We start from the raw sequence: 20,650 nt of genomic DNA on the forward strand, positions 1-20,650 counted from the left end.
TTACAGCTCATAGTACATGTTTATTATTAGAGGTGTTTACAGAAAAGTCTGCGAAGTACTGCTAGTCTAAGACTGACATTGGGGGTGTTTATGGTTTATGGCTTTGTTGTTGTTGGTTTTTTTCTGAATTATCTAAAAAGTCGCAAAACTGATTACGTTTGGGGCCTATTTCAGTCTTATTAAAAAAAAGTTCAATTCACAGATAAAGGAGAAGGTGCTTCCATTAGCAGTTTAGTAACTACGACCAAAGAGGGTGTAAAACTTGGCAGGGTTCTTGCCGCAGACACATCTCTCCCCACTCTGTAGTTCACGGAGAGGCTGGAAAGGTATGCAAAGACTTTTTGCTCCCATGGAGGGGGCACCAGGCTCAAGATCTTGATCTCTGAAATAAAAGCATATTCATAAATAAAAGCACTTCTTATAAAACAGAGATGCAAAGTGTACCATGCGTAAAATCTCGAATGCACACTAGCTACTCTGGAAGTGTCAAAACTAAGGGACTAAGTATGCTGAATTATGCAGGACAGCAAGGGTCAAGGGTGAAGAGTACATTTCTGCCATACCAACAGGTATCCTACATACTGTTTTACATTCAAACATCTTTATTTTGATTCCAGCAGATGCTTTCCAGTTCACTTATATTTTACCTGGCAGTGGTCTTCTTGATCCAATCCTCACACTCACTTTCTCCACAAAAAGGGATCTGTACTATCTGAAATGGAAAGGAGCAAAGGAGTGGAGAAAAAAAAAAGTCAGTTATAGATCCACAAAAGAATTCCTCCTTGTCTCTGGAACAATCCTAAACCTTAAGATCTCATACGTATCTCAAAGTAGGAACATTTCTGATTGCTTTAATTAAAATTTAATAGCCCATTCCCAACAGAGAAATACGTAAGCCTAGTCATCCTTCCACTGAGCTCCATGAAGAAACCCAACACAGAATTTAAATGAAGACAGGGTGCTAATGTATTTTTTTCTTTTAAATGTAACACATCTGCTACGTGTGGAAAGCATAAATTTTGTTTTCTCTTGGAAATACCCCGTTTTTCAGGAAAAGTTTGAACTTTTCAAACTGCAGAATAAACATCTGGTCACACAGTGCAAGACAGCGCCTTCCCAGTTTAATTCCAGTACAATGACTTTTCATATTTTCTGAGTAAGACAGTAGTGTATTTAAAGATAAAACTGAACCACCAAGCGCACATTTTTCTTGTAGAAAAAAAAAAACGGTGTATGATTTCAGTTGGTTTCAATGTTAGATAGCTGAAAACTGAGAAAGTAGATGTGAAGTCTCATATAATCAGTATCCAGCTTGGCGAGCGTAACAGATCTCTTTCAAGTGCTGAACCTCATTTTACAGATGTTTTATATTTTTAGTAGATTTGCAGTGGAAATTATGTTGACTCCTAAAAATTGAGATTACTGGTAAAAAAAGACACCCCCTGCACCCACACAAGCACTCATGTAATGCTAATAGCTGAAGGCAATAGAGCAACTAAATTCTGACTGCACAGTCATTTTCATTCTATCAACACTATGAATAAGGCGCACTGATCACAGAATGGCCAGGGTTGGAAGGGACCTCAAGGATCACGAATCTCCAACCCCCTGCCACATGCAGGGCCACCAACCTCCACATTTAATACTAGACCAAGCTGCCCAGGGCCCCATCCAATCTGGCCCTGAATACCTCCAGGTATTCCGGGACATCCACAACCTCTCTGGGCAGCCTGTGCCAGCACCTCACCACTCTCTGTGTAAAGAACTTTCCATAGCAAAGAACTATTCTTACAGCTTGAACTGAACTTTGCATAGAGCTTAAAAAAAAAAAGATTAAAAAAAAAACCAACACAGAAGCAGCCCATATGTTTGAAGAGCTAACAGACTACATTTCACTTACAGTCAGGGGAAAGGAGTAACAGCAATAAAGCAGGAGTAGTTCAGTTTAAAGACTTTTTTAAAACCATACCCAGTGCTAGCAGTATAATTTAAAGAAATTACAGAATACATTTGCCATAATATATGGTCCATAAAACATCTACAGGTAGACAGGAAGTCATAAAACAACGTAACTCAGTTTTCTCCATACAGATACGGTGATTAGAATAAACTTCTGGAACCTAAGTACAAAAATGGTGTAAGCATCTTCAATTTGGAAGATTTTACTTGTTCATATTTCCAAGTTTCACTATATATTAAACTACATTTAAACTATATTGAACAAAGAGTGCAATTCCTCCTCTAGCCGTACATAAAACTCAGTAACTGCCCATTGAAGATCACACTTTACAGTATCATTTGAGATCATCTGCAGTAGATGGGGAAAAAAGGGGGTACCTACAGCATTCATCAAAACTATACTTTTTACATGTACATAAATCACCTTTTAGAATTAACTTCACACTCCGTTTTTGCAATGAACTGAACTCTCCATTTTAATAATTTTTACACGTAAGTTCACATTTTCCTTGACTGTTTCTTTGTCTTGAAGATAGACAAATACAGTTTCAAGCAGTGCTTATTTCAGAAAGTGAAAGATAGATAATGATACATCCTGAAATCACAACACACAGGAGTGGTAGTACTATTTACACACCAATACAGATCAGAATTGTTTGCAAATCAAAGACTAAAGATTTTTTGTCTTTAAATCTACCACCAGAATCATCTGATGCCTTACAGAGACCTGCATGAACAAAATCGTACTTTGCAGTCAGCAGGAAGAGCCTCAACCTATTTGGAAACAGCATATTTCAATCTTGTATTTAGTTTTGTAAAGGAACATTAGGCAACATTACTATTATCTATTATTATCTATGCATAAAGAATGTCTAAAAAAAAAAAAAAACAAAAAAAAACAAAAAACCAACCCCATATCCTCCACTCCATAAGAATGCTAAAATCAGCCCCTCCTCTGAAGTTCACAATTATTCCTCCAAAACTTGTTATAAATTGGATTCAAGTGCAATAGAAGTAGCAATAATAGAGCACAATGGATTGCCAAGGCTAAGATTAACTTATAAAGATATATCTGAAGTCAACTGAAGTAACTGGGTTTATGACATGCTAGCATTTTCCATTAGAAATTCTGAAATTTTCAGACTAGATCTAATTGGTACAACTCTGTAAAATACACAGCCTTAATGATTCATTCCAAGGCTCTGACAGTACTGCCTCCTATTTTACATATCATTCCAAGGTGAGTACTGACTCCCAGTAATTCTAAATGAACCCAGTGGCTTTGACCTGGATCATAAAGGCAAATCTTTGACAAAAGTAGAATGTACTTTAGACTCTTAACTTAGACACTATTACAAGAGAAGTGTTTTTCACTGTTTTTTATTAACATAGTAACAATAGCTTATCATAATCTGAACAAAATATTTATATTAATATCTGAAAAGCGCTTAGTAATAAAAAGAGAGCATTTTAAATGCAAATCAAACCGCAGCGATGTAAGTTACCTCAGGACTTGATGTCATCCTTACATTAGCACCAGAATTTGTAATGAACACAGTATTTCAGCAAGAATAAATACATTAAAAAACTTATCCAAAAAATTTGGAAAAACTAACCTCCCTTAGCGTAACTCCATAGGAAACACTTCCATATCCTTTTTAGGGCAGAGTTCCATAAAACTACAAAAGTATGTGTGTATGTTTATAGGCTTTGAAATTTCTAGCCTCCAACTATTCGTTAGAGACAGAAAGCAGAGGAAGGCTTTTACCAGGATTTTGGAATGAAGTAAGTTTCCTTACCTTTCCTGAATCAAGCTCCTTTTGAAAGTCTTCCATATTATTGGCCACCACCATATGATTTCTTAAGTCTTCAGAAGCTCTGTAAAAAGGAGATGGGGGGAACTCAAGGTAGATTAACACTTAACCTCATTGGCCAACAGAACCAAATTTTCAGAGTTTGTCAAAACAAAAAGTTAGAAGAAGAAGAACTATATATTCATTCCAATTATGTTTTTCTACCAGTCCTGCCACCAAAAAGATAAAATTTTGAATGACCACTAACAGGCTATACAGGCTGCTGTGTATTTTACTATGCTCATTCACACTGTTTTGCATATCAGTTCAATACTGGCCAGCTGTAGATACAAACAGATAAATACTGTGGAGATAGGTTTTCTTTCAATTTAGTTAGAAAGCATTCTAATATTCCAATTCTGAATAAGTAAACATATTTTGCTTGTAAGTAAATGGGATCACCACAGACAACAGTATATTCCAGCAGTAAAACTCTGCAGTGATTGGCACGCAGGAGATTTGGCATATGAAGTAACTGCAAACAGTTGAAAAGCATTGCTTATGAGCAAACAATCATATGAAAATCAACAGAACATATGGCCTTAACACAAACTTCTGAAAACAGATCTTCAACTTCTCGTCAACTTTGTGTCTTCCAAAATTCCCTACCAAGAGCATATTTCAGGAATGAATCTTGTACAAAATTATCCTGTTAACTATTTATTAATTAAAAAAAAAAAAAACTTCACTGAGTTCTTGTAAGGAAGTTCACAATCTTTGGCATTCTCTTTCATGACCTAAAGGAAGCTTTTAATCACTGTGGGTGAGTAAGTTTCAGAGGTAGAAAAATGAAATACTACTATCAGAAAGGTGGTCCAAACCCATCTTTCTGCACAGTTCAATCAATGACTTGAGGAAATTATTCTATCATCTTAAGAACATCTGTGATTACCACAGGCATTTCTACCTGTCTCAATTTACCTGTTGTATAGATTAGCGTGGATTTCCTCCAAAATCTGCTTCAGTTTCTCTTCTGCCTCATGTTCCGAAAAGGTCAGCTTCTGTCCTGTGTCTCTTCTGACAGCTACAAACTGTTGGCTCTTCATGTCTCGTGGTCCCACTTCAAGCCTGACAGGTACACCCTTTGTGGGGGAAAAAAAAAAAAGTGACAAACTATAATGAGTACACAAATCTCACAGGCGTTACTTTCCTCCTTTATTTTGCTTTAAAGTACAGTCTTAACATGGAACTCCTTCAAATATTTAAGTTCTTTGAAATAAATGAGTAAAATAAATAAATTAGTAAAAATACGAAAATGTATTAGTAAATACATTAGTAAAAATACAAAAATGAAATAAATGAGTAAAAGCAGTACAATGATTATCAATTTCTGTCTTTCCCATTCACAGCCTTTTCACTTGTGCATGATATCTTGCTGCAGTCATGTTTTGCTAGTTTGGAGACTGCATCTGTGCCAACATGTGATATCAAGAGTGTTAAAACACTGCTGATACTACACTCAGTTACCCCAAATAGTGCAAATCTTGTTTTTAGAGCTTTTATTCCCCATAAACTTCAGTGATAGGAACTATGTAATTTCTCATCTCTCATGTACAGGCAAGCAAAGATTTCATTTTACTGGTCAGTTAGGAGTCTATCAAGTCTCATGTATTTTCCTTTACATCCTGCTCATGTGGATTGTAAGCTGTATGCAGAGTCCATAAGAGCGTAGGTAGAGGTGCATGCAGTTTTATTCCACGTAAAAGAAATCTCATCAGTAAGCTAAAAGTTGAAAACATCACATAGATATTTAGCCAAGCTTCCCATTAACTTTGTTCTCAGAAATTTCTTCAAGTTCACAGCTTCTAAATGATTCTCCATAATTCAAAGTCTTTATGCTAAAATGTATGAACAATGGAGTGAAATCCATCTGAAGGAAGATTTATGTACTCCTCCTGCAAAGCTACAGAAAAAGCTGTTCAAAACTGTATCAAATAACATCAAAATAATTTTAATTTATGGCATATAGAAAAAATGCCTCCATAATTAAAACTCAGCCAAAAATATTTAGTGCTTCCATGTTGTAAATGTGCTGAGAAGCAGATAGGCAAAATACTTTACAGTTTCCTTTTGTATTTATAACTTTAGTACCCTTGTATATATATTTTTATACCCTATTATACTTCCTCATTAGTACTCAGTAAAATGACTGCACTTTGCCTGCAGTTGAAGATACAGTTTGCATATTCTGACTGTTCCTGTTCTGTCAAAATTTAAGCCAAAAAGATAAAATGCCAGAGCTTTGTTTGTGAGATTGTTTTGGGGGGAGAAGAGGAAATTCAGGGAGCGTTGGGAACACAAGACAATTTTATAAAAATATAGTGTGTATATGTATACATACACACTAATGACATTTAACTACAATACAAATATAAGGTTGCACATATAAATGACTTATGCAGAATATTCTCATCGATTTTATAAAAAGCATCAATTTTGCATCCTGCTGCCCCTCCTTGGTAAACCTGATTTTTGTTGTATTTTTTAAAAGCTTCCTAACGTGGACTATTGGTATTACAGCTCCACTTTAAAAAACATAAGAGGTTAAAGGAAAAGGAAAGAGAACCTGAACACAAAAACTTTTAACAGCTCAGGGAGTTTCCATCAATTTATGCTGAAGATGAACATATTCCAACTAATTTCAAATTCCAGACATGGCATTACTCAATATGCTGTCCATTTCTAATTAACACTGTTTCACTCAGCTCTGCTATTTTTATTTTTCAAAAGACTATTATTTCTGATGAAACAAACAACTAACATATGAGGGGCAACATAAGTGTTTTAAATCAACAAAATCACTCTTTTCTTTGTTACAGCTGTACAGGTTTACCTTCTCTGTTCCATTGTGTGCACATGACATACTGTTGACACCCTTAATCACTTCATACAAATTTTCAAACATGCAGTTGATTTTCTAGGTATATAAGGTAGGTTCAGGATGTGCTAATAATATGCATATCCCAGCAAACTGTGAAGTCTCAGAAAGCACTTCATTTATCAGTAAGCAGAATACTCAAATCACAGATTAGCTAATGTTGCAGAAGACCTTAAAGATCATCTAGTTCCAATCCCATTGCTGTGGGCTGGGCTGCCATCCACCAGATCAGGCTGCCCAGGATCCCATCCAACCTGGCCTTGAAAACCTTCAGGAATGTAGCATCCAGAATCTATCTGGGCAGATGTGCCAACACCTCCCCTCCCTTTGAGTAAATAATTTCTTCTTAACATCTAACCTATCATCTTCCCTCTTATAAGTCATTCCACCTTGTCCTTGTCCTATTACCATTAGACCATGTAAAAAGTCAGTTCCTCTCCTACTTGTAAGCTCCCTCCCTTCAAATACTGGAAGGCAGCAATGAGGACATCCAGGAGCCTTCTCTTCTCCAGGCTGAAGAAGCCCAGCTCCCTCAGTCCTTCACAGGAGAGGTGCTCCAGCCCTCTGATCATCTTCCTAGCCCTCCACATTCCTCCTGTACTGTGGGCCCCAAGCCTGGATGCAGCACTCCAGATGGGGCCCCACAAGTGCAGAGTAGAGGGAGACAATCACCTACCTTGCCCTGCTGACTACCTTTCCTTTGCTGCAGCCCAGGATACCACTGGCCTTCTGAACATGCAAGAGCATGATACAGAGGTGCTTATCAGGCTTCATTTAGAAAAAACAATTACTTTCAGAATACAAGGCACACATATGTGCCCCCTATGTATCCCCCAGAGGGTATTTGAAATCCCCCCTAGGAAAAAAACATACCTTAAGTTCCCAGTGATTGAACTTCCAGCCAGGTGAATAGTTGTCTCTTAAATCAGCACGTACACGGACATTAGCACTAAGCAGCCTTTTACGATACTCATTACATTTCTTCAATAAAGCCTCTTTGTCCTCTTCAGAAAGGGTATTTGTGATACCACAGGGAATAATTACAACCTGCAATGTAACGTGACAGATATTTCACATTCTATAATAACTAGGTTCTAATTTATTTTTTTTTTATAAGCTTAAACAAATATTGTGTCCCAGTAATTTCTTTCATTACCTCAGAAGTAAGGAATACATGTCCCTATTTCATCCAAGTGAGACAATTATTTTCAACTGATGGATTATGAAAGGGAGATTGTTCATCACAAGCACCTGAAGAAAGTGTATTAACTTCGTAGAGAATGTTCTAGAATTAGCTCCTGTTCTACATTAAAACATTTTCAGTTCCCAATATGAAAACCTCACGAATTCCAAGACAGGAAATGGAAAAAAAATAGTAGTTAAAATAGTTAAAGGCATATTGTGAACAATTTCTACACACCTGAACACAAGCTACTCGAGGTGGGAGCACCAATCCCATGTTGTCTCCATGAATCATTGTCATTACACCAATAGTTCGAGTTGTAATGCCCCAAGAATTTTGATATGCATACTGCTTTTCTCCTGGTTTCTTTGGATCTTCAAACATGACTTCAAACATCTTCGAGAAGTTCTGTCCTAGGTGATGTGATGTTGCACCCTAAAATAGTTGCATGCAAAAAAAATTCTGCTGGTTAACCTTAACAAATTTAGAGCTTTCATCATCTTGCCATTTTTACTGGAAAATAACTGTTAAAAAAATATATATATTCAAAAAATACCTGGATAGCTCTTCCACTGGCAGATATAAAGGCCTCTACAGTTGTTGTATAGTCACCCCCAGCAAATTTTTCCTTTTCTGTCTTCCTTCCTTTCACAACAGGTATTGCTAGGAGATCTTCATACACTTGAGCATAAAGATCAAGTATCTGCATCACCTACAACAAACAAACTGCTTTAGGAATTACTCAGTATTTTGCATTTGCTAAAAACAGAAATATTTTTATTCCCAGAATACTGGAGAAAAAAAAAAAAAAAAAAAAAAAAGCAAAACCTAAAAATTCCAAAAACCAATATTTTCCTCAAGATTGTGATAAAAAAAAAAATTTCTTCCACTGCTTTGAATTTTATCTATTCTGTGAATGAAAACAACTATAGAGAAAACAAGACAACTCATGCTAAAAAGCCATGGTTATATTGACTTTGAGTCCCCATGTTAAAGTTTGAACATCTGCTAGGGATCAACAATATTCAGTGAAGCCTGTCTTTAAGCGTTACAATTTTTAGCAAGTAGTAAGTGAACTTCCCTGCTTTTTAAGGAAATAAAACATCCTATTTAAAGATCACACTCTTTATCATATTGTTTGAAATAACTAAAGACCCACCAGTAGGTTACACCTGAGAAAAAACAAAGGTTCTAGCACAGCTGACACTTTTCATGAGGGCTCTCAAAGAAAAGGAGACTGATTTTTTCACCAAGCTCTAGTTAAAATGTTTTGTTTGCATTGCTATGGAGTAAGATAACTTTCTGAAAGCAAAAGCACATTTGCTTTATTACTTCCTCTGCAGCTTCTTCATATGTTGCAAATGCTGTGTGACCCTCTTGCCAAAGGAACTCACGAGTGCGAAGGAAAGGCTGAGGATGTTTGAACTCCCAACGCTGGAAACAAAAGACAATAGGAAAAAGAAAATGAATGTCAAAATGAGCACTACAGTCTCAAATTATTTATTAAAAATAAACTAACCTTTGAATTTAAGCTCAAAAATTCTGAATATAGCTATAAAATCAACTATTTGTAGATTCACACTCACATGATATCATCAACAGTATACATTAGCAAAGAGTTTAATTAAGAAGTAGGGATAAATAAAGTCATATAAATCACATTCATACTTCTGCCATGAAATATGTTCTGTAATTAGTATCATTAAGCCATATCCACATGGGACAAACGATCTACAGTGCACTTAAAATAAATCACTTCAGTTAGAAATTACATGCTGACATACCACAACATTGCACCACTGATTAAGCTTGATAGGAAGATCTCTGTGTGACTGCACCCATTTTGCATATGCAGGATACATAACTGTGAAAAGAGGAAAGCAATCTGGGTTCTCTGCATAATGCAGTCACTTTACACCAAAACTTTCTCTTCGCTACACATAAACAATAATCACACTTTCATGCTATAGTTTTCTTTAAAACATATTTGTTTTAACATACATTTTTGGTGAAAGAAGTATTTTCATTTTATCCTGTTTTGTTAGAAAATATTTTGCTTGTTCTTATGCAAGATGTGGATCAAATCAATCCAAAGCTTAACTATCTAATGACACACTTTCAGTCACTGGCTTATAGTATGCAAATATATTCACATTCACCAATAAAAATCTATTGATATCAAGATTTCAGGATACTGTACCAGGCTTGACTCATTTAAAAATTCATCTAGCATTAAGTCTTAAAGTGTTTACATAAATTACTTAAAAGAAATTTTAGTAAAATTTAGTTTCACAACTGTTGTCAAAAGAACATTACAAAATGAATTATGAGATGAAGAATTTTATTTGCAAAAATACTTCTAAAAACAAACAAATAAAAAAACCAATATTTTTCTCAGTCACAGTTAGTTGATCATCAGGATATTAAATAAAAAAAATCCTGAGGTGTAAATTTTCAAAAGAAGTCCATTGTGACTGTCTGTGACATTTGCTGTAAGCTGCAGCAGAATTTATGAAATATGGTAAGGATTTAAAGAAAACATTCTAAAAGACAAGTTTCCTCTTTCCAGAAAGGACTCTCATTTATAACCTTTACTGTACTGATTCCTTTACAGATGAACTGCATGAGAAGAAGTCTACCTGTTTCACTTGTGGGGCGTATAGCAATCGGTTCAGCAAGTTCTGTTTTCCCAGATTTTGTGACCCAAGCAACCTAAAGGAAAAAACAGATAAATAAAAGAGAATCAAACGAGTTTGAAGAAAACCTGCTTTCATGCCCAGCTGTGGTCTAATGGGTTGGGTTTTCTTATACTCATATTAAAGTTTTGAAGTATACCTCAGGGGCAAAATCAGCAATATGACTCTTCTCTTTCTCTAGTGCAGCCTGGGACACAAACATGGGGAAGTAGCAGTTTTCCACACCAAGTTTCTTGATCTCAGCATCAAAAAAATTCTTGATAGCTTCCCAAATGGCATGAGCCCAAGGACGAAGAACATAACAGCCACTCACATCATAGTATTCAATCATCTCTGCTTTTGTGATCACCTTTCAAAAAAATTAGAAACTTAAGTTCCAATCTCGTACAGAAAGAATATTCAGTAATTCAAGCCTATGGCATGCAACTCAAGAAAGATCTCCTATTTAAAAGTATTTGGGCTCAAAATTTAGCAAAGTTAGCCATAGAGATCATTTATGTTACCTGTGAGAAAAGTTTAACCAGGAACATTAAGTTAAATAACAAACCTGAACAACAAACTCAGAAACTGAATTTCATGAATCTAAGTTAGAGACAGGAACCAAGCTTCCAAAAACCAAATAACTGTGTTTCCTTAAGAACCTTCTCGAGCTCATGTTAAAAAGCATTTTTTATTTGTTTGTGTACACGCAAAGGTTGGAGTAGTAGGAGTAAGAGATAACATACACTGATATCTGATAACACAGCACAGATATCTATTTACAATCTTTCATAGATAGCGTAACCTAAACAAGTAATTTCAGTTCTGATTGTTTTGTACTTTGTGAGCCAGCAAACTCCTTCATTACCAACAGATGATACCTCTTATTACACATAACCTTGGGATGAAACAACATTTCCATGCCTGTGACACTCCCATTATTTCACTAAAGTTTTGTGCAGCACACACAATGTGGAAACACACAGATATAGTGGGAAGCATGAAAGGGTTGACACATCAGACTGGGGTTTTTGTTGTTTATTTTATTCCCCAAGAACAGCTACCTTGGTCTTCAATCTATCACTTCTGTTTAAGACAGTGGCAAGAACACAAGAGTAGGCATATTGATTTGCATGGAAAAAATAGAAATACTAGATAAGATATAAAATCAAAGCAGATCCTGATTAACAAGAGGATGAAATAATTATTTAATTAACACTAGTGTGCACTTACCTGAGAGAACCACTCTGCGAGATTTTCTTCTTTTTTAGCTTCTAGACCCAACCTATGGTTTTAGAAAACAATCAGATTTGAGTCACTGAGCATTTAGCAGTAAATTTTATCTTAATCTTTCTTTTTAAATTTGGGAGCAGGGTATGGACCTTAAGTGGGCAGAAGGAGGGTGCAGAGAACAGAATGCAATGCTTGAATTTCACTTCGTAATGCCAACTTTTCCCAATTTTTTTTCCCCCTGACAGTTCAAATATGAATTGTTTAGTATGGACTGCTAGCAGTTCCTCACCTGGCATAAGAAGAATATTTTATAAAAACAGATCTATTTCTTTTTCACCGTTTAAACCCTTCTAATTCTCATCAAGGTTGCATTAAAGATCCTCATAATATTGCACTAAAAAACCCAAGCACGTTCCATAAGAACATAAAACTAACACATGCAAGCTATGTTAATCTGATTGTTTTTTGTTTTGTTTTTTTTTGTTTGTTTGTTAATTTGTGAGTTTTTCTTTGGTTTGGGCTGTTTGTTTGTTTATTTCTTACCCAACCTGGAACTATAGTTTCAAGAAAAAGAAGCAACTTGAATTATCCAATTAAACACATCAGTCACTCTAACATAGAAAACATTCTACAATCAAAATAAAGATAAACAGTCAATCTCCAAAATCCTAGCAATGGCCAAACTCCCTCTTTTTTTTTTTTACCAGACTCAAATAACAATAGATAAAAGCACACTTTGCATACCTTGATAAACAGAGAAAATTAAGGGTGAATTATCCCAGCATAATTTCTATTAAAAAATAACCATATCTCTAGCTCTACTACTAGGGATGTTGAGTCCTAAACTATAAATCTGAAATAGGAAACAGGCAGTGTTGCATAATATATGCTATAATATATAAAAAACCTCTAAACTTTCAGTATGGGAGCAGGAAATGGAATGCACAGCAATCATCTCTGGAGAGTTGTAGCATTAGCATCCAAAGTGCCTTGCTCTGAAGTATATAATTCTCAAGGTAAACACAGTAAATACTTTGTAAACCTGATATAACTGGGGAAAAAAAAAAAAAAAAAAAGCACAAGGCTTTGATTTCTCCAACTCCAACCCATGGTTTTGTAGTGAGGAAGACGCAGCAGAACATTTGCAGAAGCAAATAAAACACAGCAAGTTCCCAATGACAGCTGAACCATAGTAACAGACTGTGCACATTACCTTGTGCTTTCTACAGGCTAGGGGCTAGGCAGAGTTCTGCTCAGAGGGATTCTGAGGTAAAACAGACACTAAGTAAACTTCAGTAATTTGTTTTTGCTTGATGCTGAATATAAACTATTATTTTGTAATCTTTAATGCTTTCAAGCGAAATTAGAAACTTGCAAAACTCTGAAGTCTGAATGGAGGTAAACAGTACAGGCTTTTATCAAATAGATTAAGGATCTAATCTTTACCTGGTTTGTTTCTTAGGGCCTTGACCCTCTCCTGGCCCATTTGAAGAGAGCTCATTACCACTCTGTCCTTGCAAAGGCTCTTTTTTTGGTCCATCATTTTGTTTCTGTTGCTTACACTGCTTTTCTGACTTGTTCTCTTTCTCTTTCTTCTTTTTGTCTTTGTCATCAGCACTACTAGCAGAAACAGGTTTATAATCAACTCCTGCAACAGACTTGTACTGGGCCTTCAGCTGAAGAAGCTCTTTAACAGCTGCATCTATCTTTTCCTTGAAGAACAAAAAATGAAAGTTACACAGAAATCACAGGAATAATATGGCTCCATCAAAAAAATGAAATGGATCTACGATATGGCATTACAGACTTCCACACAGCGCTGGGGAAAAAACCTCAGCAAAAGTCAATACTTAAAGGTTTTAATATACCAAGGATCATATCTGATAGGAACAATTTTAAAAGCACATTTCAGATACAGGCTGCATTTGAATTCTGATAATCGCAATTGCTGTGAAATTTTAGATTTAAACTTGAAGTTTTCAGATTTAAATACATGCACTGCATTTTCTATTACAGTATTTTGGGTTTTTTTTTTGCTTTGTTTTGTTCTGTTTTTGTTTTTTACCTTTTCTGCTTTTTCTGCTTTCAATTTCCTAACTTCATCTCCTTGAAGAGCTACTTTGTTAAACAGTGCTTTAGCTTCAGTTGTGTCAGGACCACTTGCTACTGTATTTGATGCTTGGGGCAAAGAATTCTGAGCTACTGGCGGATGTCCGGGCTTGTAGTCCTGTCCAGTCTTTTCCTTATAGTCACCTTTTAGAGAAAGGAGGAGTTTTACTGCTTCATCTATTTCACCCTGTGTGAAGGACAAATAGCAAGATAAGAATTAAACACAGAATTGACAAGGAGCATTAATTTTTAGGCTAAGAAAATAAAATCTCCATCTAGCAATAAAATAAATGCTTTGCAGTTAAGGAAGGACTCAACAGCCCTCCTCTAAACACTCAAACAAACACTTGTGTTGCTATCTCAACCAGAATGTTTCTCCTACCCCACCCAGCCAGCTACAACCTGTTAATAAGTGCAGCAGAATCTACACTGAAGAACATAAACTTGCTTTGGAAAAAGGCTTAAAAAAAAAAAAAAAAAAAAAAAAAAAAATCATAGAAAAGCAATTTTACAAGGCAGAAAAATAAAGGGGGGCAGGAGGAGTGAAGGGGAACAGAAACAATTCCCATAAACATAGTTTGTCTCCTTTTCCACGGCTGTAACTGAACTGTCAAGCTCTGAAAAGCCTTGCTATTGTTGCAGTACACTAACTATTTTATCTTCACTTGTTACAAATACAATAATAAGAACAGACATCTACCATGCTTGTGTCAATTCATCCAGATGTCAGAGTTTAGTTTGACTTTTTATATTAGTAGAATTTAGAATGCATATCTCAGAATCAGGAAAGCATCCAGCAACAGAATGAACTTGTGGGGCGTTACCAGAGCATGCAAGTTTGACGGCTAAGCCTTGACCAGGACAGGTGCTTTGTACCTGGTGAAAGACTTCCCCCTAGTGGAAAAATCTGGTAAGAATTGCAATTTATTATTCACTACGGTACCTTGGAAGCTTTCTCTGCCTTGAGTCTTCGCACCACTTCCCCTTGTTCAGCTACATTATCATAAAGTGCTTTGGCATCCACTAAGCTAGAAGGTCCCAAGTTATTGCAGCATACAGAAGATGGAAGGGCAGCAGAAGATACACAAGGAGGAGCTGAAGGTGGATTTCCAGGCTTGTAATCTTGACCTGTTTTTTGTTTATATTCTGCTTTCAGATTTAAAAGAACTTTCACAGCTTCATCTATTTGTTCCTGAAACAAAAAAAAAAAAAAAGAGAAAAAAGCAGTTGCAGGTTTGCAAAAAAAAAAAAGCAGTTGCAAAGACAGAAGCAACACAGATGCAACACATAGCTAAGGTAACATAACCCTTACTAACACACCAACAGTCGTTGTAATAAAAATTCTAGAGCTAACATGCTAGCAGCTGTGTCATTACTGAGTTCTGTTGTAAAACTTCCTAGCCAGAGCATCTATAAGCTACATGATACAGGATCTAATCAGGCAGTATGCATAAGGGCTGATTTCTGAGCCATGCAAGTTTTTCATTTAAGCAGCTCAGTTCCATGCAGTTTTAGCAGTCCATGCACAAGAGAATGGGAATAAATACTCATACTCTGAATGAAAAATTGTTTCTTCGTGACTACCTAGCCACCATCAGATTTATTACTGTTCTCCAGACTTCAAGTTACTGCCTACATTCTGCTTTGCTTGCTTTTATCATTAAAAAAAAAAAACAAAAAAAAAAAAAAAAAAAAAAAAACAGTTTACTTCTTTTTCAGGTTCTCCATGCTCACTATCACAGAAGCTGTGAAGTCATCCATACCAGCTTAGGAGAAACCAGAAAAGCACTTTATGGAAACAGAAATTCTTTGCTATATTTTATTCCCCAAATTTCACAAAACTTGTCATTAGGCTTTAGTCTCAGCTGAAAATACTGTTCCATTCAGAAATATTAACTGCTATTACACCTTTGAAGCCTTCTCTGCTTTTAGTTTGCGGACCACTTCGCCTTGTTCAGCTACTTTGCTGTATAGAGATTTGCTGTCTATCGGACATGAGGGTGGAAGAGTAGAAACAGGAGAAGACTGAACAGGGACAGAGACTAGAGGTGGGCTTCCAGGTTTGTACTCCTGGCCTGTCTGTTGTTTATATTCTGCCTTTAGGGATAAAAGGACTTCCACAGCAGCACCTATCTGATCCTGTAAAAGAAAGGAAGGGACAGAAAAAGGGAGAAACAAAGATGCAGAAATATGAGATTCTGAAGTGCAAGTCACATGTTTTATGAAAAGATCTGATGTTTATGCACATCATTCAATTTTCTTAATTATTCAGTAGAGCTTTTCAGAGTGGTTTAGTATGTTTCTACTATCCTGTTTTCTATCATCCTGTGCAAAATTGTAACAATAAACTAGTTTAGATCTTCCCATTTCGTTTTATGTTGCCATCAAGATGCTACTACAAATAGTATTTGATTAGTAGGCACAAAATGTATTATTTCACAGGTTTTCTTGCTCTGCATTAGAAAGAATAAAAAGAATAAAGTTATTAATAACTGTGTTTTCTATACTCAGTCCATGACAGGACGGTGTCTAGTATACATCTGTTGTATTTGGATCTTTTTTTCCCTCTTTCTTGTTAAAAGGTTCTAAATAAATCAATCCTGTGAAGTCAGTAATTCAGTCTTATTTTACTGAATAAATAAATACTGTGGGACATTTTTACCCCAAGGATGAGATTCAGATACCTCGTCAACTCACATGTGAGGAGAGTGCTTCTGTCAACATTTCAGCACTAAAAAAGTGTAGACACTTATCTGCATCTTTACAAATATTAACAAAGACTTTATCATATACATCTAGCTAAATCATAAGCATTGAAAAAACACAAGTCTTGCCAGAACACAGCCCAGTCAAAATTACCATCAGCATGAAAACACTAAATCAAAAGAACCCATTTGCCTACACAGACAATGAGCTATGCAAACCCAAACAAGCAAAAAAGCTGTATAGCCTGCCACCTTAGGTGCTTTCTCAGCTTTCAGTTTTCGGACTACTTCTCCTTGCTCTGCTACTTTATCATACAGAGCTTTGCAGTCCAGGGTACCAGAGTTCTCATGCTTTGAAGCTGCTGGAGGATTTCCAGGCTTATACTCCTGGCCCGTCCTCTCCTTGTATTCTGCTTTCAAGGCCAGCAACTGCTTCACAGCTTTATCAATATCTTCCTTTGCTGCCTTCTTAGCTTTCAAATCACGAACAATATCACCCTGCGCAGTCACCCTGTTGTACATAACCAGGTGGTCTTCTGAGGCAGTACAGGTTGCAGTAGAGGCATCACCAGCAACTGGAACAGATTTTCCTTTTACAGCTGAACCAGCCTTAAAAAGAAAAAATATATATTTGGCAGGCTGATCCTGTACATTAATACATTCTGCACTTTTCTAAAACAAAAGCTTACCTCTTTCTTTGCAGTTTCAGCTTTGGTCTTCTCTTTTGATCCAGATGTTGGCATTTCCTTAGTGTGTCCATCAGGTATGTAAATCAAAATGCATGGGGCCTCTTTACAGCTATATGGACTGTAAAAGGATTTATGAAAAATTCGATCCAACAATAAAAAGAATACAAAATAATACATATAAAACATTTATTGAAGCAAAAGTTCTGCTCTTCTACAAGCTGATCTCTCACAACTCCATGTTTACCTTCATATACAACTGCTATTATCCAAATTTACGTAACTGGGGATCAGCACTGATTCCTCTTAGGAACTGTAAGCTTTCTTTGTAATGTTACACGGCAGTGTAATTTTACATGTTTGGCAACTTGCTAAAGAACTGCCACAATACACATTACTGCACACACTACCTAGGCAACTGTCTGTTCTATTCTGTAGCACTGTTCCTTGATTGATGTACTTTGAATCACAACAAGTAAACCTGATCTCATTACTAACTCTAAGCTAGTTGGGGTGCACCAGAAGTGCCACATGCCTGCCTCAGACAGACTTACCTTAGACAGATGGGAGAGGTACACAAAAAACAAAAGCCATGTCAGTTCACAGAAATAATATGTAGTAGTGCTAAAGGGTAAAATATTTGCAGCATTGGTACAACATTAGTAATGTTAGCCTCATCAAGAGATGTGTGAAAATTTTAAAACTCAACAAGTTAAATGAAATTGTGTGAAGTTCGCTTGGGTCATTCTTAGGTAGCTTACCTCACTGGCTCATAGGGTTGATCACAAATAAAGAATCCTCTCCTCTGGAGTTGGATGATGTCTCCTTTTTTTAAGTCCTTAAGGCAAGGATCACCTAACATCAGTTCTTCTTGCTGTAAAAGTTAAAAGCAATCAGTGCAAACCTAACAAAGGACAAAGAATGTATAGCAAGAAACACGGCAGAGCTGTTGTAACAGTGCTTCCAAGTGCTGAAATGTCAGTTATTTCCAGAAGCAGAGCAGAAGTGCTCAAAAGAAAATGCCATATTATAAGAACATAACACCATAAAAACTCAAACTATTGGTCCCTGAAGGGTAAGAATCAGGTAATGCATTAACATACCAAAAAAAAAAAAAAAAAAAAAAATCACAGATTCAACTCCTGTTTTTATGAGAAATTGAATGGAAAACACAAGAACGAGATACACATGATTTTCTTCTTTAACAAATGAAATTTAATGGTCAAAAAACATAACAAAATGTAGTAATGGCAAAAAATAAAGCTTTGTAGAATATAAAGAGGAAAAAAGCCATCTTACCTTGCTATTTCGGTTGATATATTGCTTGAAATCTTCATCTTTACCTAGAACTGGCTTAGTGATCAGATGTTCATAATTAACACAAACAGTTGGGATGAGTGGTGCACGTGGAGTTTCTGCTAACCAAGTGATCTTAGTGGTTTTTTTGAAGTCTTTATTTTCTAAGTTCAACTTGGTATCAATGGACACAATTTTTCCACTTGAATTTCTACAGGAAAAGATAAACAATTAGAGCAAAGTCAAAAGGGTTTGTTCTCACTTGATACCACAGACCATCAACAGATCCACTGAAACAACTGTTAAGAGTTCATAAATGAAATATAGAAGACACGAGAAACAAAGAAGTGAAATCACCTCTGTTGGAAGTTCTCCTTTACTTTCAATTTCTTAAAGTATCGACAGACACTACGAGACATGCAAAAAATCTCTACCTATTTGTTTTACATTCTGCCTCAGCTCAATTCATTCTGCCAGTGTCTCAGGCATTTTCCAGATATTATGATTACATTAACAGCCTCCTTCTCTCACTCCAACAGTTCTGCAACTAAAACTGTGATTTTGTTGTTTTTTTTTTAAACCTTGCAAAAGCAGGTAACTGTTGCAGAACAAAGCTTTAAAATTCCAAGCGTTTTTTGTTTGTTTTGTCTGAAATAGTTCTTTCACAGTGGAAATACTACCACCTATGTGGAGAATATGGGGTAAAAGGACCATGCAGCAGTAGGACTGATTGCTGATTTCAGACCTGGACCACCTGTACAATACACTTTATGTCAAATATCCAGTTTTGTGACATATTTCAAAGAGGATATCTCTATATGTGGTTAACTACAAATATTTTACTATTAGAAGCTACCTACTACAAAAAAAAAAAAAGTCAACAAAAAGTTGAAATGCAAAAGTTAATTTCATCTGCCAGTATTGCTTACCTGTTTAATTTTGTGATGATAATATTGCCCCAATTTATGAATGTAACCACCTCTCCCTCTGTCAGGGTCTCTGCATCTGCACCCTCTATCAGCACTCTGGAGCCATACCAAACAGGTTTCAACCCGACATCAGCATTCTGTGAAAAATGATTTTTATTTCAAAGGAGAGGCTGTCAAAAGCTGACTAAATTTAAAGCAGTGCTAAAACCATGCTTTCTTTATGACAGCTATAAAACAGATGAAGGTGTGAGACTCAGAATAACAGTAACAGAAAGCTATGGTATTCCTCTGTAACTGTCTCACAGGTTTCTGGTTCACAATTGCTACACGTATTCCTCTGACAGCATACTCCAAAAACACAACCTGTATCAAACACCAAGTTCAACACAACCAACAGCATACTAATACTTTCTTAAAGTTCACGTATCTTCAAATTCTAATGTGTACAAACCAACTTTTTGATCAATTTTTCTGCTAGCCATGCAAACTCCCTTCGAAACAAATTTCGTAACTCTCAGCTTTTTTAGTTTTACACAGTCAAAACTGAAGCAAATGTGCAGCTTTTCCCAGCTGCACAGAATTTTTAAGACAGTAATAAAAAAATGTATTTTAATACGCAGGCTTGCATCAGATCAAATTTCTTTTGGACTCCAAGGGTCACAATTCTCACTTGCATCTGCTCAAAACATGTTTCCTTATAGAAATACCACAGGGAAAAGGGTAAACCAGATCTTGACCTCTCAGATACAAGAAATTGTTACAGCAATATTCAGAGCAACAAAATGAAGAAACTAAGTAAAACCACAAAAACATTTACGAAGATGCTTTCAGAGAAGCTGAAGTGTAACTTGAGATGTCATAGTCAAAGTAAAACCTCTTCCCTACATGTAGCAGGGGAAAAAAAACAGGCCCCTTCTTAATGGATATTATTCTATTTACTGATTACTAAGAGTTTTAAATTACTTGAACTCTTGACAGTAACTACTTGCTACCTGAATTTAGAAGTCATATTAAAAAAAGATCTAAGTAATAGAATTAACACGTTAGTATTTCTCTTTTCTACCTAAATCTAATCCTTCCTGCATCCCTCACTCTTATGGATAAGCTGTGATTACTATATTCTAACCATAAAGCTTTAAATACA

General features: G+C 36.0%; 1 protein-coding gene across 2 annotated transcripts in view; it reads right to left on the minus strand.

Moving 5' to 3' along the window:
• EPRS1 (glutamyl-prolyl-tRNA synthetase 1) overlaps positions 1-20,650 on the minus strand; it is a 38,338-nt gene continuing 17,688 nt past the window's right edge. Inside the window, exons 14-34 of one of the 2 annotated variants that reach the window (XM_042825942.1) lie at positions 19,507-19,643; positions 18,581-18,788; positions 18,043-18,155; positions 17,285-17,402; positions 16,848-17,204; positions 15,799-16,029; positions 14,834-15,082; positions 13,847-14,077; positions 13,228-13,493; positions 11,782-11,833; positions 10,709-10,918; positions 10,513-10,585; positions 9,658-9,737; positions 9,206-9,307; positions 8,430-8,585; positions 8,111-8,308; positions 7,564-7,737; positions 4,734-4,894; positions 3,759-3,837; positions 648-712; positions 1-382 (exon numbers count right to left, since the gene is read on the minus strand). In XM_042825942.1, the coding sequence (XP_042681876.1) occupies positions 232-382; positions 648-712; positions 3,759-3,837; positions 4,734-4,894; positions 7,564-7,737; positions 8,111-8,308; positions 8,430-8,585; positions 9,206-9,307; positions 9,658-9,737; positions 10,513-10,585; positions 10,709-10,918; positions 11,782-11,833; positions 13,228-13,493; positions 13,847-14,077; positions 14,834-15,082; positions 15,799-16,029; positions 16,848-17,204; positions 17,285-17,402; positions 18,043-18,155; positions 18,581-18,788; positions 19,507-19,643 (3,411 nt within the window). In that variant the 3' untranslated portion in view covers positions 1-231. The remainder of the gene's footprint in view (positions 383-647; positions 713-3,758; positions 3,838-4,733; positions 4,895-7,563; positions 7,738-8,110; positions 8,309-8,429; positions 8,586-9,205; positions 9,308-9,657; positions 9,738-10,512; positions 10,586-10,708; positions 10,919-11,781; positions 11,834-13,227; positions 13,494-13,846; positions 14,078-14,833; positions 15,083-15,798; positions 16,030-16,847; positions 17,205-17,284; positions 17,403-18,042; positions 18,156-18,580; positions 18,789-19,506; positions 19,644-20,650) is intronic. The other variant, XM_042825948.1, reaches the window with a different exon arrangement.

This window comes from Centrocercus urophasianus, unplaced genomic scaffold (assembly GCF_019232065.1).
Source record: "Centrocercus urophasianus isolate 14NV4802_14NV808 unplaced genomic scaffold, USGS_Curo_1.0 seq_10, whole genome shotgun sequence".
NCBI lineage: Eukaryota > Metazoa > Chordata > Aves > Galliformes > Phasianidae > Centrocercus > Centrocercus urophasianus.